Genomic DNA, 17,027 nt, shown 5'->3' on the forward strand with positions numbered 1-17,027 from the left:
GGATGCTTGTGGTCCTGGAATTATGATCTAACCAGCTCTAAGGTATGGCATTCTGGACCCAGCATCTGATGTCATAAAGCTAAAGAATGTCATCAAAAAGCATATTTATTTTCTATTGCAAGTGACCTAAATTGAAACCATATCAGTCCATGACAAGAAAGGTAAAGGGAAGAAAAACCCTTGTTGAGCCTAATTGTGCAACAGACATGTAGGTTGGGGATCTTGCTTGACATAACTTCTTTAATTTATTACTTACATTCTGTGACCCATTTATTATAATGCCTATTTACATATAGCAAAACTTGATTTTTTTAGCAAACTTTTTTTAAGTCTATTTATTTATTTTTGAGAGAGAGAAAGAGTGAGCTTGAGTGGGGGAGAAACAGAGAGAGAGAGAGAGAGAGAGAGAGAGAGAGAGAATCCCAAGCAGGCTCTGTGCTGACAGAGCCAAATGTGGGGCTTGTACTCACATGATCATGAGATCATGACCTGAGCTGAAACCAAGAGTTGGATGCTTAACCAACTGAGCCACCCAGGTGCCCCAATTTAAGTTTTTTTTTTAACTTAGAGAACCATAAGACACAGAGGGAACATCTGCTTCTTCTGGTTCTTGAGTTTTTTCAATGCATCTTTGATCTCCTTGTTTCTCAAACTGTATATGATGGGATTCAGCATGGGAATCACAGCTCCATAGAGCATGGACACCACCTTCTCTTGGTCCTGTGAGTAGCCAGCACTAGAATGGAGATATGAGAAGAGACCAGAGCCATAGAAGAGAATCACTGTGGTCAGATGAGAGGCACAGGTGTTGAAAGCCTTCATCCGCCCTTGGGTTGAATGGATCTTCATGACAGCAGCAATGATGTAGCAATAGGACACCAGGACAACAAGAGCTGATGTCCCACCAACTGCACACACAACAAGAAAGTTCACTACCTGGCTGAGGAAGGTACTAGAACAAGACAAGACTAGCAGAGGTGGCAGGTCACAGAAAAAGTGTTTAATGACTCGTGGCCCACAGAAATACAGCTGGAATATGGAGCTGGTTTGGACCAATCCCGTGAGGAACCCTCCAGTGTATGCTGTAATGACCATTCCCACACACATGGTGGGTGACATGAAGGCTGCGTAGAACAGAGGGGTGGAAATAGCAGCATAGCGGTCATATGCCATGGCCGCCAGGAGACAGCATTCAGTGGCCCCCATGCTGATGAAGAAGAAAAACTGAGTAGCACATCCCACAAAGGAGATGGTCTTCTGCTGCTTGAAGAAGTCACAGAGCATCTTGGGGGTGATGGAGGACGTGTATGAGATGTCAACAAAGGACAAGTTTCCAAGGAAGAAATACATGGGGGAGTGCAGGCATGACTCCATCCTGATCAAGACAACAAGGCCCAGGTTCCAAGTCAGAGTCACAGAATAGATCCCCAGAAACAACACAAAGAGGAAAGCCTGAAGCTCTGGCTGCTCTGAAAATCCCAAAAGGATGAAGTCGGTTGTTATGTTGATGTTCCTTCCCATGGCCATGTATCTTCTCTTTGCTGCCCGCAGGCCCCAAAATGAGATTCCTGGGGAGTGAAAATCCAGATGAAGAAACCACTTTGTTCTGTCACGGAATCATAGACTCCCTGAGTCACAAGAGACGCTGGAAAGCAGGTGTTCTACCTCTTTCCAACATCAAATCCCCCCCTACAGCATTTATTGGGTCTTTTGTGGAGATCATTATCATCCTAATCTGATGCACTGTTCATGCAAAACTGACAGGCCCAGACTAGACTGGCAACTTTGCATTATCTGGATCACCACCTTCATTGTCAATGTCGCCACTTTACTAAAGGAAGTTATTAATACAACTTGCACCAAATACTCCTTTTTTCCCACTTGTTTCCAAGCATTGTGGTTGGATTCTTGGGCCACTCAGATTTATGCTTTTTTCTTTTTTTTAATAAAATAAATATGTCAGAAATTGAAATACCTAAAGAGGCAATTCTGTGTTTCTTATCATCATAGTTTGTTCTGACCAGATTTTATGGGGTCAAGGTGTTTTTTCTCCTTTAATCAGTGGAATGAAGCACATAGAGGTGTAAAACACTGGCATCCCCTTTAGAGATTAAAGAAAGGAGTTAAAAATAAAAGTTCAACACTGAATTGCCAGTGTTCATTCTGTACAAATATTATCAACTGATCACAAACGTTGCACCAGGTTTGATAGACCTAACTGTAGATGATGTAAAAAATAATAAAACATTATTATCAGGTTCAAAATGTTCAACATAATACATGGGACAAACAGAAAGCAGATAAACCACAGCACAATGTGATAGGTGTGCCCAAGAGAAGTATTGTATAGTGTCCTGGATGTTGGGCATAGCAGGTGGAAGCTTCTGAGAGATGTGTTGCAACACATGAGGGTTCCAACAGTGAGTATGGGGTTACCAGGATGAAAATCTGGTGTGTGAGGGGGTTGGGTGACAGTTGGTTCAGGAAAAGCATTTGCAAAAGCAGAGGAGAGCATAGTACTTGGGATACTTTAAAAATGTCAGCATGGCAGGAGTGCAGCGTGAACAGGGTTAAGAGAGGATAACAGGAGTCTAGTTTTGAGAGACAGTGAGAGGTGGGAAAATTGTGAAAGATCTTTGAAACTCAAAGCAAAGATGGCAAAACATTTGTTTCATAAATATATGTGTATACAACTGCATATGCTAGGTATATAATTGCATATGCTGTATATATAATTGCAAATATGTAATGCTTATTCCTATTTAATTTCAACCTTCTTTCCATTTCTGAACTTTTGTTCCACTTTACCCTGCTCTGTTCTTTTGATAGGATGCATCACCTTCTCCCATTGCATAGAATCGATTGGTTGTTGATACTGATTGTCTGTCTCCCTTAGATTGTAAGCTTAGGAAAACCAGGATTTGTAGGAATTTTTGTGTTTTTTGTTCATTGAAATATCCCTAGCACCTACAGCTGTACCTGGCACATAGTGGGTGCTCAATAAATATTTTCTGGGTAAATACCATGCTAAGGGGTTTGACCTTTCACCCATGGGCAAGAGGGAAAATATGAAAGTTTTGTTTTTGTCTGTTTTTAAAATTTTAATTATTTCTTTGTAAACAGGGAACTAGTTGTCAAATATGTGTTTAACAATATAACAGAGCAGTGTTGCTGTGTGGAAGCAGGTGTGGAAGCTGGATAGGAGTGAAAAGGAACTGAGAAGGGAGACCAGACAGTTGCTTTGAGAGCTGGGAGGAAAGTTATTACTGATTTGAGTGAAGATGGGTAGGTTTAGAAGTGCTTGCACCCCTGAGATGTAACAGCACCATTAATTGTGCAGTGCAGTGGGGAGAAAGCCCATAAATGGCCACCTATTCCTTGCCCCCTTTTTTCTCACATTCACAGTCACATCAAAAGAATGTGTTAATAAGTTACACCATGATTCTTCCCCATTTCAACCCAGGAGTCTATAGTATACATCGATTACACTTTTAGTGTGTGATAAAAGTGAATTAGCAATCATTTTGTATGATTACTACATCAATAACCTGCTTATCTTGACCTGAATTACCTGGAGATAAAGATACAGAAGTAGAGTATATGACATGTGTTAAATGTCTCTATAATAAAAAGTACATGTAATGTGTATTATATGAATATATTACACATCATATTTTATATGAATATATTACACATCATATTTTATATGGATATATATGATATATATATAATAGTTTGCATGGTCTGAGAGCCACCACCACTACTTTGATAGCACTTTTGAAATGACACAGCAGTCCTACATCTGCTACCTTATCTGTGGGTATTAAGCAGCGCTCTGATGTCAGCCAGAGTCCATCTCTAACCCCGTATACCCACCTGCAGGCTGTGCGGTCTTGGGCAAGCCAACACTCTTAAATCTCTTTTCATTTCCCTCAACCGCAAAACCAAGACAATGATAGTACTGACCACTTCACAGATCGTGAGGATTAAAAGAAGTAAGTTACATCAAGTATTGGAGAGAAAAAGAAATAATTCCTATTGCTTGACAAATGATCAGCCCTGTAAGGATTTGAATCCCAGTCTCTCCATCCCTAATCTAGAGTTTGTTTTCCACTGCACATGCTGCTTAAAGCCAGGTGCACATGCTTGTACACAACAATGGCTACATTAACCATATACCCTTTGCTGGTGTTATTGCCAATAATTTTCAGCACTATATTGACTTAATTCATCACACTGTGTGCTTTCTTTTGTTTGCTGGCTTGTTCTGTCTACAGCCTTAACTATAAAGTCTGGGAAGACATTATAAGCTCAGTGCCCTGTATAGTTCCTGGCACATAGTAAACCTAAAATAATATTTGCTGAATGAGTTCAATCTACAATAATTTGGAAAGGCACATGTTACAGACCAGAAGCTCATTGAGGTTATAACAGCTAAAGCACTTAAGTGACCAAACCAAGCTTTAAATCACCAGTTCTTTGACTGCACAGCTGCTTCTCTTTCCTGAATGCTGTAAAAGAACTTGAGAAAGGGTCTGAGCAATCCACAGGACCATATTATAGGCATAGCTGCAACAGATATGATCCTTTCCCCATCCTGACTGATTAGACAAGACTGGATATGTGGAATCTGAATTCTGAAAATCACTGTAAAGAGACTTCTTCACGCCCCCCCCCACCCCCCACCCCCCCGCCAAAGGTCTGCTTGCCTTTTAACGAGGTTAAAGCCACGTACCAAGATAAAGTAGAATGAAGCTCTAATGTGGTAACTCCCAAATAAATTATATAACTGAGGTGCAGAGGGTATTTTCAGTTCAGATGACTTTGTAGGGTATGATAAAGAAAACCCAGAAAGATGAACTTGTAGGGAAAGAAATGTGTTTTCTGCTTTCATCACATTTTTCTTCTCATCTTTGCAGTGTTGACACTTTATAGGTACACAGTAAATATTTGACTGGCTCAATAAAGACTTATAACATATTTACTATAAACTTGCCCTAATTCCAAGATCATTGGATCTGTGCTATTTTAAAGATTTTATTTCATTTTATTTTTATTTTTTGAGAGAGAGGGGGGAAGGGGCAGAGAGACGGGTGGGGAGAGAAAATCCCAAGCAAGCTCCACACCCAGCACTGAACCCATGTGGGGCTCAATTTCACAACCAAGAGATCATGACCTTAACCTGAAATCAAGAGTCAGATGCTTAACCAACTGAGTCATCCAGGTGCCCCTGGACCTGTGCTATTTTAAATGCTGCATGGATGTCCAGAAAACTCTGAAGATATACTTAAAATAATAGAAGTAGAAACCATTTAGGCTAGCCTTTTCCCATTATAAATGATAAAACTAAAGCCAAAGAGAGAGATAGTGAAAGTCTGTACAGCTGTTTGACAGGAGAGGTGGAATTAGAACGTATATCTCCTTTTTTAAAATTCATTTATTTTTTATGAATATAATTTATTGTCAAATTGGCTTACATACAACACCTGGTGCTCATCCCAACAAGTGCCCTTCTCAATTCCCATCACCTATTTTCCCTCTCCCCTACTCCCTATCCACCCTTAGTTTGTCCTCTGTATTTAAGAGTCTCTTGTGGTTTGCTTCCCTCCCTCTCTGTATCTATTTTTTCCCCTTCCCTTCCCCCATGGTCTTCTGTTCAGTTTCTCAAGATCCACATATGAGTAAAAACATATGATATCTGTCCTGCTCTGACTGACTTATTACACTCAGCATAATACCTTCCAGTTCCATCCACATTGCTGAAAATAGCAGGATTTAATTCTTTCTCATTGCCAAGTAATATTCCATTGTATATAGAAACCACATCTTCTTTATCCATTCATCAGTTGATGGACATTTAGGCTCTTTCCATAATTTGGCTATTGTTGAAAGTGCTGCTATAAACATTGGGGTACATGTGCCCCTATGAATCAGCCCTCCTGTATCCCTTGGATAAATTTCTAGTAGCTATTGCTGGGTCATAGGGCAGTTCTATTTTTAATTTTTTGAGGAACCTCCCCACTGTTTTCCAGTGCAGCTGCACCAGTTTTCATTCCCATTAACAGTGCAAGAGGGTTCCCATTTCTCCACATCCTCACCAGCATCTGTTTCCTGAGTTGTTCGTTTATATCTCCTTTTCTAGGAGTAGTTCTTTCTGCTTTACATTATTCTAAGTTTTTTAATGTTTATTTATTTTTGAGAGAGATAGAGAGACAGAGTGAGGGTGGGGGAGGGTCAGAGAGAGAGGGAGACACAGAATCTGAAGCAGGCTCTAGGCTCTGAGCTGTCAGCACAGAGCCCGACGTAGGGCTCGAACCACAAACAGCAGGATCATGACCTGAGCCGAAGTTGGACACTTAACCGACTGAGCCACCCAGACACCCCTACTTTACCTTATTCTAAAACATGGAAGTCTCATTGGCAACTAGAGAGGATCCAAGGAAACCTGTGATTTGTTTTGATGCAAACACACTTGCACATGCATACACTCATGAGCCTAGAATAACGTGAAAAGCACTAGACTGAAAGCTTTTTAAAAAAATGTTAAGCAATATAAGTCTGCCAGAGAAAGACAGATATTACATGATTTCACTCATACACAGAATTTGAGAAATGTAACAGATGATCATAGGGGAAGAGAAGGGAAAATGGGATAAAAACAGAGAGGGGGGCAAATCATAAGAGACTCTTAAATACAGAGAACAAACTGAGGGTGATGGGGGTGGGGAGAATGGGTGATGGACATTAAGGAGGACACTTGTTGGGATGAGCACTGGGTGTTTTATGTAAGTGATGAATCCCTCGGTTCTAATCCTGAAGCCAAGACTATGCTGTATGTTAACTAACTTGAGAATTAAAAAAAAAAAAATGTTGATTCAAGTCCTATTCTCCTACCTTTTTGCTGTGTGACCTTGGGAAAAATTATTTGCCATTCTGAGTCTTAATCTTCTTATCTCCTGTCTATATAATAAAAAGAGTGCTTTCTAGTCCACTTTCCTTCCTTTTTTCCACTTGTGAAAAGCAGAACCTTTTTCAAAACAAAATTTTCTGCAGAAGTACAGAATGTAAAATAGGTGAAGTCCAGCTCCTCTGGTTAAGGTCGGAGCAGTAGGGAGAGGGTAAGCCAGCATCCTGTCTGATCTATCTCCCCTTCCTTCAAAAGTCTTTCCAACACTCCCATTCTGTGATTGTGTAATTCACCATTTCTAAAGAAGGACAAAGGGCAGACTCACCTACAACTTCTTAAACTCTGGGCTTTGGTCAGATGGCTAAGACCAGACGCACAGAACTATGGTGAAAACCCATCTCTGCTAGCACCTGAAGCATTGGTTTTGGTTAAAGAGATCAGTAAAATATGGATGGAGCTACTTTAAATTGGCCACTAAGGGAAGGACTTCACAGGACTTTAAAGGGAGGCCAGTTCTCTCCCAAGTACTGGGTCTCTCTTAGCTGTGGGATTATGACATGTCCCAGGGAGCACCTATTGGAAGGTTGGCTGGGTGGTTGGCCTCAGAGGTAAAGAAGACGCCAGCTTTGGTTGGGTGGAGTTGGTTTCCATTGGCCCTGCTTTCATCATATTCTTGGTCTCTGGTCTTATTCCAAAAAGATATCCCCAGAGGCATTGAAAGCCAAGAGTGCCTTTTGGCTTCAAAATAGTGTAACTATTTCAAACAACAGCAATTACCTTTGTAAAGCACTAGATATTTTACAGAAACTTTCCAGTGTAAAAATATCTTTTGGATGACTCCAAGGGTTGGAACCAGGACTAAATGAGTAACAAGAGAGGGAGAGATAGAGAGACAGAGATTATAGGAAAACAATAGGCCAGTCCAAAGGTGGAATGGATGGTCTAGAAAGAGGTAGATTTTCCAGCACTGAAAGTAAGGAGAAAATAGTATACTTGACAGTGGTGGTCTCACCTATATGTAGAATTAAAAATGAACAAACACATAGAAACAGAGAATTGGGGATTGCCAGAGGTGGGAGGTGGGGGTAAGGGAAATGGGTGAAGGTGTTCAAAAGGTACGTACTTCCAGTTATATGATAAATACCTCCTAGGAATATAATGCATAGCATGGTGACTATAATATTATACTTCATATTTGAAATTTCCTGAGTAGATCTTAAAACTCTCATCACAAGAAAAAGATTGTAACTATATGAGGTGATTAGTGTTAACTCAACCTACTGTGGTGATCATTTCACCTATATACAAATATCCAGTCATTATGTTAAACACCTTAAGCTAATGCAATGTCATATGTCAATTATATCTCAATAAATCTGATAAAAATCTGAAAATAGGCTATCAAAAAAAGAGAGAGAAAGAGAAAGTCAGAACTAGTTGACCTTATGGGCTCTGGAAAATTCTAAGATTCTAAGATTCTGTGAAGTAAAGAGAATGAGGAAAGAAGACAGGCATATACTATCACTTTGGGTCTGTGGATTGAGCTTTTTGCAAACTTTATCTCATAATATCCCCACAGTAGCTCTGAAAGGAAAGCATTCTTAAATGCATTTTCAGATAACAAAATGGAATTTTGGAGACATGCTTGCCAAAGGTCACAAGACATATTGAGGCAATGCTAGAATTTGTGCTCAGGTTTTCTAGAATCCAAAGTCCATCCTCGGTCCTTACATCCCACTTCATCCCAGAAGGACAAGAAAAATGGATGGCAATAGGAGGGTGGGAATCATCTGATAGACCGCATTTTTATCTATATGCAGAGAGTTTAAAAGTAAATAACCTTTAGTTGTTTGCCTACAGCATGATTTCCCTTGTGTACATTTTGTTTGTGATTTATCAAATATCCAACTTGAAAAGACTTGAATTCTATTTCTGTGTCCTTGGGAGGGACATGCAAGGAAGAGGAGGAAGTGGGCATTGTGCAAACCCACAGGACTTGTGGCTTCCTTCAAGGATTTGTGAGAAATGGTGGCCACACCCTGTTTATGTTGGCAGCTCTGCAGCTTGCATCTAGACGAGAAAAATCTGTAGTTTCCCTTCTCCACACCTAAGTCCCACCCATTTCTCTTCTACCAAGGCCATAGTCCCCCACTGTGAGGCTAAAAAATTTAGACCCCTTCTACAAATTCCCAGCACCTGACCTTATGCCTACTTTCTTGGGGTCTCTCTAAGACTTGATACGGGGAAAAAGATCATCATTGCCATTGCAGTAGTTTGTATGCAATTAATCTGTTCTAGATGAAAGTAATAAAAATAAAAACAAAACACTCCTTATTGCAGATTGATGGGTATAAAGATGGGGTGCTGGAAGACCGATTTTTTAAAAAATTCTTGCCTTTCTCCTTCCCTCCCTCCTCTCCAAGGCAAAACTTCAGAAAGGACTCTCTTTGGCATTTGCAGAATAAAATACTATCAATAGAATCAAGGCTTCCTTTTGTGACATCTCCACCCCAGCCCCCTTTTGTCAGTGGTTCTAACCTGATTGTTCATCATCAGCCACTGCCCCTCTAACTGGTCTTTCTGCCTTGAGACTCTCTCCATTTTAGTTCTTCCTTCTTAACCTGGAGGTGGACTTCCCCAGAGCACACAGCTAATCATGCTATTCCTTGCTCAAGAATATTCATTAGTTTGTTGTAGTTCATTAATAGCCTGAGGACATCCAAAGTTCTTGTCCTGATCCTCAGCCCTCACCACTCAGTGACACTTGGTGAATATGGTATGGAAATCAAAGAGGAGAAACAGGAACAAAAGGCCATTGGACATAACAAGCAGGAAGGAGGGTGTGATCAACACAGTTTCAATAGAAGCCCATCCATCTCAGATGGGGTACCTGGAGTGGGGACCAGGGAATCTGTGTAAAGCCAGGTGCTAAAGAAAGCGAGATACAAGTTTGATAGTTAAAGAAGAGAAAGAAATGAAAAGTAGGTACAATGGCTAGCAATGTCAAGTGAAAGAATCCTCAAGATTGGGGAAACTAGAACAGATTTGGAGACTTGGCCTTTGAAGGAAAGGCCATGGAGAGGGATTCTCTATAGCAGTTGTTTTCAATTGTGGTGGCTCCCAGATCACGACCAGTTGTTGGAAGACCCATAATGTAAGCCTGTGCCAATCGGAAGAGACGAAGGAAGGCTGCATGAGAACACAAAGGTAAGCAGTAATGAGAAAGACAAGGAACCCAGAATCAGGAAATGAGGGGTTACACGGGAGGAGGCATACAGAAGGCTGAGTCATAGGAGGCTGGTCTTGTCTGCCTTTGTAAATAGTTGTTTTAGCTCATCAAAAATAGCATAGAAGTTTATTTTTCTGGATCCAGGGTAAGTGGAGAAGGTGGTTTCTTGGAATCTATTTTCAGTCTCAGAATAGACCTATAAACCAGCAAGGTGGTATGATCTAGAAAATAGTTGCCCAACCACATATGTCAGGCAGATATGGCCCTCTACAGTGTCTACTGTATATTCTTTTAAAGAGAGTCCGATATTTCAGTCCTGTTTGGAGTGATGGGATGGGTAGAGCTTCTTCTAGGAAGCCACATTGCTGTGTATCCCCTGCTGAGTAAGCCCACACCAGGCCCTTCCTAAAGAAGCCTTGCTAAGACCAGAAGCTTTGACAAATATGGAGCCTTTGGGGATCATGTATCCAATTAAGTTCTGTTCATTGCAACACCGAGTTGTCCCTTAAAATAGATCTGATAATGATCCAGAGCTGATGTGACTTGGGAAATGTACAACCACCCTGAACTTGCTTTATCTTCGTACTTCTAAGCATTATGTCATTGGGGCTCAATTTCAAACAGAAGAGGCAGCTGTGATTAGAGGCAGGCCATTAGGCTGATGAATGTTTACTGGAGAGGACTATACAGCTGGATCCCAGATGCTGGGAAAGGCCTTGTTATGAGGCCATAAAAAGCCAGACGAATAGGGGACACTTAAGTCTATGTGAATATTTGTGTTTTGGGAAGGCAAGAGAAGAGAGGGGAAGACAGCTATTGATTATCAAGTATCTGTTTATTTCACTGGAATTATTAATTAGTCTTGAAAATCTAAAATTAGTCTTGAAATTCTGTCAGCTGTAACAGATAGAAAGGTAGAGGGAAAAACTGAATAGTTTCTCTCTGTGCACTGCCTCTATTACATCTGACTGGTCTCAAGACACCAGTCTTCTCAAGTTGATCAACGAATGGGTTTGGGCAATCAGCTACACAAGGCTAGGAATGGCAAGGAATGATATATTCTTCACCCATTTATTGCCTCTCCCGAAGACCAAATATCAAGCTCAATAATGCAAGAAATATTTCTAGATCAACTTCACCTCACTGTGATTATTTCATTCTTCTGCATGTTTCTCAAGTCAACATTTATTAAGCCCTTTATATTTAAGGGCAAACATAAAGATGAACTAAATGGTTTCAAGGTCAATGCCTCTCCAAATTCTCTAGCTTCACACTGTCTTGACCTCTATACCTCCACCAACTTGAAATTCTATGCCACCCCAGTCACATGATTTGGCAGCCTTCTCCCAGACCTCACCATAATGGGAAGCTGCTTAATTTCAAAATCTAAAATTCTAGAATTTCCCTTTACCAAAACTTCCTGTTTTTCTCCTGTGCAACTCTCAGTCAATCTATTCTTGGTGAGTTGCCGCTCCTTAGACCCTCCAAAATTCATGAGTCCATCACTCTGGCTCTGAGTCATTCCTACCACCACCCTTCACCACTTTCTTCTCTTTCCAGTACTAGTCCCAGATTATGTTGCTGATGGAATCAACTATTTACAGGTGATCTCTAACCCCACAAAGACATTTACTGCCCCATGAAATCCTTCCTGAGCCTCTTGCTGATTCCCTATCATATACCGCACAGCCATTCCAGGATAACCCTTCTTGATACCCTCACCTAGATAGAATTTCTCCCTAACCTAAACTCTCATGGCTTATACATGTTACTCCTTTGTGGCTTCCATCACTTTCTGACTCAGATAATAGTTATGCATCTAATTGTATAATTTCTCTGAGGATTTTCAGACTTTTAACTTCTTCATCTTTGTGTTCCAGTGCCTGTTATCAAATAGATGCTCCATGATGTTTCCTGAATTGATACAGGACAAACTTTCTACAAAGGAACTTTTTAAAAAAGATAACAGCTTCATTGGGATATCAATTGCAAAGTTTAGAGGGGGATAGCTTTACAAAGAAGCAAACTAAAACTTGCCATGGGGATATTAGGTTTCTATTGTCTCATAATGAATTAATGCAAATTTAGCAGCTTCGACAATAGACATACTATCTCAACTTCTTTTCTTTTTCTTTTTTTAAATTTTATTTAAATTCAAGTTAGTTAACATACAATGTAGCCTTGGCTACAGAAGTAGAACCCAGCGATTCATCTCTTACTTATGACACCCATTGCTCATCCCCAAAAGTGCCCTCCTTAATGCTCCCACCCATTTAACCCATCCCCCCATCCACCTCCCCTCCGGCAACACACAATTTGTTCTCTATATTTAAGTCTCTCATGCTTTGCTTCCCTTTGTTTTTATCTTCTTTTTCCCTTGCTTCATACTATCTCAACTTTTGAAAAAAAAAATTTTAATGTTTATTGACTTTTGAGAGAAAGAGAGAGAGAGCACAAGCAGAGAGTGAGGGAGACAGAATCAGAAGCAGGCTCCAGGCCCCAAGCTGTCATCACAGAGCCCAATGTGGGGCTCAAACCCACAGACGGTGAAATCATGACCTGAGCCAAAGTCAGACGCTTAACCCACTGAGCCACCCAGGTGACCCTATCTCAACTTCTTAGGTCAGAAGTTTGAACATAGTTCAGCTGGGTTCTCTGCTTACTATCTTCCTCCTGAACAGGGCAAGGGAAGGTATTGGGTTATTTAGCTCCACCTCTTTCTGCATCTTATGAAGTAGGGAGGGAGGATATTTAGTGTCCCTTTTGCAGATGAAAAGTGATAGGTGGAAGTCACTTGGAAAGAACTTATAGCTTAGTTCAAGGAAGAATTTTCTTACAGTCAGAATTTTCTTATCTTTACTGAAACATTAAAGAGACTGCAAGATTGCTGAGTGCTTGGGATGAAGAGAAGTATCGAAGAGAAATATTCTTATCTCCTGGGCACAACACAGAGGTGGATGTATTCAGCCTCTCTTGGGCATGCATGCCAAGATATTTGAAAGGGTAATCCCAGCTAGAGTGGTAACTAGTGGGGGGAAAAAAGAGTATCCTATCTGGCCCACTATGGCAGAGGTGCTAACTTCCTGTCCCCTTGGGTGATGTTAATAAACACACTAGGTCACCTCAGCAAGTGGAGCTGAGGCTCTGCTTCCTCATTTATTAGCCAAGCTGTCATGAAGACCAAATGTTTGTGGATATTAACTGTGAAGAGTCACACACACTAAAGTTAGTATCATCACTATCACTAGTCAGACCTGCCTACTGCCCTGTGTTAACTTCTCAATCACTACAGACTCTTGCAATGGATCTCCCTCTACTGGTTAATGAAGGTCTAAGAAGATTTCACATTGTTAGACTGTGTTTGGTGTCGCGTTGTAATAGACATATCATACATATGTAAGAAATATACTTCATATAATATAAAATTTATTCCAGTTTACTTGCCACTTCATAATCATTGGTTTGTTTGGTCGTTTTCATAGCCATGCAATATATTCCTGGCAATCTATATGTATCTCTAATTGGCACAAGCCATATTTTAATTGCATAAAGAGAAAAATGGCTATTTCAAGAAATCTATGGTGAATCTCTTTATTTCTACTTCTGACCCAAGGGGCTGCCCCCCCCTCCTCCATTCTTTAATTGGCTCAGTTCTGTCCCAAGAGCATGGAGCTGCCCCGTATGTCTTGTTGGTGAATGATATATCTGTACCACACCACAGCACAACAGGTGGGGGGAATTGCTAGGATCCTGGCAGTAGTAATCAATCATGGTTCTACCAGAGCCTGAGGTCTGAGACTCTGCAGGGCCATGCAGGAATCTAGCATGGTTTTAAGTGTACTGTGTTCCTTAGTTTAAGTGTGCCCTCTTATGTTGAGAAGGAAAGCTGGTAAAAGCAGATAAAAAAAAAGAGTCAGCTAGATGTCCCTGGCTGGATACTCCCCTTGCATACTTTTGGCTTCTGTAATCTTGCTTGTCTCTTGCAGCCCACATAGCACAACTGATAAGTGCCCCCCATTTTTTCCTTGAGCCCCTGCAATCCCACTACCTGTGCAGCCGATAGAAAGTTTCCAAGTACCCAGAAGCTGGCCAGGCATAAAAGTACGCCACATCAGGGCTCAGGGTTCAGCCTTTGGAGGTAACTCTGCTGGGCAAGCACCGGTGAGAAATAAACAGTCTTTTCTGATTCCCCAAGTGCGTGTCCCTTGTCTCTTCCTGGGCACCGAGTATTTGCTGTAACAATGTTGATATAAGAAGGGCAGTTTCTTTTGTGTATGGTGACTTAGGAACTGACATGGGTTTGTATTTTACTTTTTATTTTCTTAGGACCTTTAATTTCCATGGTTCATTTCCTTTTTCATTATTACCAAATCTCTACAGAATACCTGCCACAGAAATGGTGCCTTCCCAAGAATGTCACCTTTGGTCCTACACACTTTCCATCTTTGTTCTCTGTTGTTTTTTTTAAAAGCTTTATTGGAGGGGCATTTTGGTGGTTTAGTAGGTTAAGCATCCAGCTTTGGCTCAGGTTATGATCTTGCAGTTCATGAATTCCAGCCCCGCATCAGGATCTGTGCTTACAGCTCAAAGCCTGGAACCTACTTCAGATTTTGTGTCTCCCTTTCTCTCTGCCCCACCCCCACTCACTCACGTGCTCACTCTCTGTCTCTCAAAAATAAATGAACATTAAAAAAAATTTTTAAATAAAAAGGTTTATTGGAAATTCTGAAGATTTCATTAAAATGGAATCATGTCATATGTGGTCCTTTGTGACTTGCTCCTTCACTTAGCATGATGTTTTCAAGGTTCATCCATGTTGTAGTATGTATCAGTAGGCCATTCTTTTTTATTGTTGGAGAAATGAATAAAGTACTGTGCCAAAGATGGCCAAAGGGACTAAAACAAGCTCTGGTCTTTAGCTTAGAGACCCCTCTCCTGAGTCCTTCTTGCTCTGTTTGCCAAGCGCATGAAAACCCACCACAGATATGGAAGCTGACAACTATAAATTACCCTTTCCACTTGCATTTGGCCCTCAGATCTTTGGAGAAACAGTCTCCTCTGAGCCCACCAATGTTAAATAAGTGTATCCACCAATATCTCTGATTGCTGCTTGGCTTTTCCACCAGCGTTCCAGCCTGGTTCCATAACATATTTGGTTACCTGACTGGGAAATCCAATTGTGCTGGCCCATTGTTGACACCGGTTTGGAAGAATGGCGAGGCAGTGACAGAGAGGAATCTCAAAGGAGAAGGCATGCCCTGCCTGAATTTCAGCAGTCTCCTATTCGTCTCCTCGGGTTAGCCCTGCTGCATCGTTCATGCTGGACTCAAAGAGACCTGGTAGGTGAAGACCTGGACCTGACATCAGAACTGGTAAGACTGGGGCCCCAAAGAAGTCAGGCCTACCCAAAAGGGTGTAAGAGGGACCTGATCACTCCCCAGAGACCTTAGTGGTCTCACAGGTAGAAAATTTTGCAGGAGGGAATGTAATAGCCTCTCGTGTGTGTGTGTGTGTGTGTGTGTGTGTGTGTGTGTGTGTGTATGTGAACGTGTGGCTAGGGTAGTCTTGCCAGTCTAGTTCAAGTTTTTGGCTCCACGGATGGGTGCCCTGAAGGTCCCCCAAAGTCTACGGATCTGAGTGGGCTCTCCTGTCTCACAATGAAAGGCATATGGTCCAGGGCATCATCGGATTAGACTCCAATTGCAAGTCACAAAGCTGAGTCTGCTACAGCCAAGCTTCATCTAAAGTTTCCCTCGGGAATGTGCCCAATGGAGTATCTGATTGGTCCTCTCATCTGAGGGGATACCCTCCCTTTGTCTGTCTCCATGACACCAAACACGAGAAAAGAATTCATAATGGGATAAAAACAGAGTAAGCCTACGATTTTAGAGGTCATGCTCAAGTATTTAAAAAAATGGATTTTCAGGTGATTACCGGATGAAAATGACACCCAGGAAGTTAAGGACCTTTTATGAACTAGAATGGCCCATATTCAATGTAGGATGGCCCCCGGAAGGGACATTAGATGCTCAAATAGTGCAGCGGGTTTGGCTGATATTCACTGGGAACCCAGGTCACGCTGGTCAATTTTGATACATTGATTCCTGGCTTGGAATTGCCCAAAATCCTCAGCCTTGGGTGCAATTCATCCATAGAAAGCAGAGTCAGGCAAAGATTTTAGCTACCTTATCTGGAGACTCACCCAGGGAGCCAAAGAAGCAACCCACCACTTCCCTAGTGTTTGCAGGAGACCCGGAGGAAGATCCCATCTTTCCACCACCTTATGACTCACCGGGCTCCCTCCCCCCTCCCCCTGAGCTTGAAACTCCTCCCCATCTGTCTCTCCTTTGGGCCCTGGACGTGCCGCCCATCTCTCTTCCACTCCCAGACCTGGAGAACCCTCCCCCATCAGGGCTAGAAGCCAGACTGCACCCCAGATCCAGACCTAATGCTCTCCAAATGCCTGTAAGGGAGATGAGAGAGCCTGAAAGGCAGAATAAGGACAGAACAGTCCAGCCCAGCCATTCCATGATGTATTATCAACCTTTCTCTACACAACTGACCTCCTCAATTGGAAACACAACACTCCATCATACTCTGAAAAGCCACAAGCAATGGTCGACTTGATGGAGTCCCTCTTCCAGACCCATCGACCGACTTGGGAAGATTGTCAACAGTTACTCTGTACTCTGTTTAATACAGAAGAAAGAAGAAGAATGAGAGAAACACGACAGTATCTAGATCACGCACCTCCAGGGATCAATAACCCTGCTGTCTGGGCTCTAACTGCCACACCTGAAGAATGCCCAACATGGGATTTCACCACAGAAGAGGGACAAGCCCACATCTGACGATACCAGGAAGCCCTCCTTCAGGGAACCCGAGCTGGAC

The 17,027-nt window shown here is 41.7% G+C and overlaps 1 protein-coding gene and 1 long non-coding RNA gene across 2 annotated transcripts in view; one reads left to right on the forward strand and one right to left on the reverse strand.

Moving 5' to 3' along the window:
• LOC124505846 (uncharacterized) overlaps positions 1-17,027 on the forward strand; it is a 36,839-nt gene that overhangs the window by 13,715 nt on the left and 6,097 nt on the right. Inside the window, exon 2 of the long non-coding RNA XR_006960716.1 lies at positions 15,263-15,508. This is a non-coding gene — a long non-coding RNA (uncharacterized LOC124505846). The remainder of the gene's footprint in view (positions 1-15,262; positions 15,509-17,027) is intronic.
• LOC124505844 (olfactory receptor 5A1-like) lies at positions 565-1,527 on the reverse strand. Its single transcript, XM_047071910.1, has one exon. It carries the CDS (start codon positions 1,525-1,527, stop codon positions 565-567), a length of 963 nt encoding a protein of 320 aa, XP_046927866.1.

Source organism: Lynx rufus, unplaced genomic scaffold (assembly GCF_022079265.1).
Source record: "Lynx rufus isolate CCGP_SWC_20201006 ecotype Redwood Valley unplaced genomic scaffold, mLynRuf1.p SCAF_9, whole genome shotgun sequence".
Lineage (NCBI taxonomy): Eukaryota > Metazoa > Chordata > Mammalia > Carnivora > Felidae > Lynx > Lynx rufus.

What these genes read in the sequence shown, in the direction of transcription:
- LOC124505844 (XM_047071910.1), bottom strand. Translation starts at nt 1,527, where the DNA reads ATGGCCATGGGAAGGAACATCAACATAACAACCGACTTCATCCTTTTG.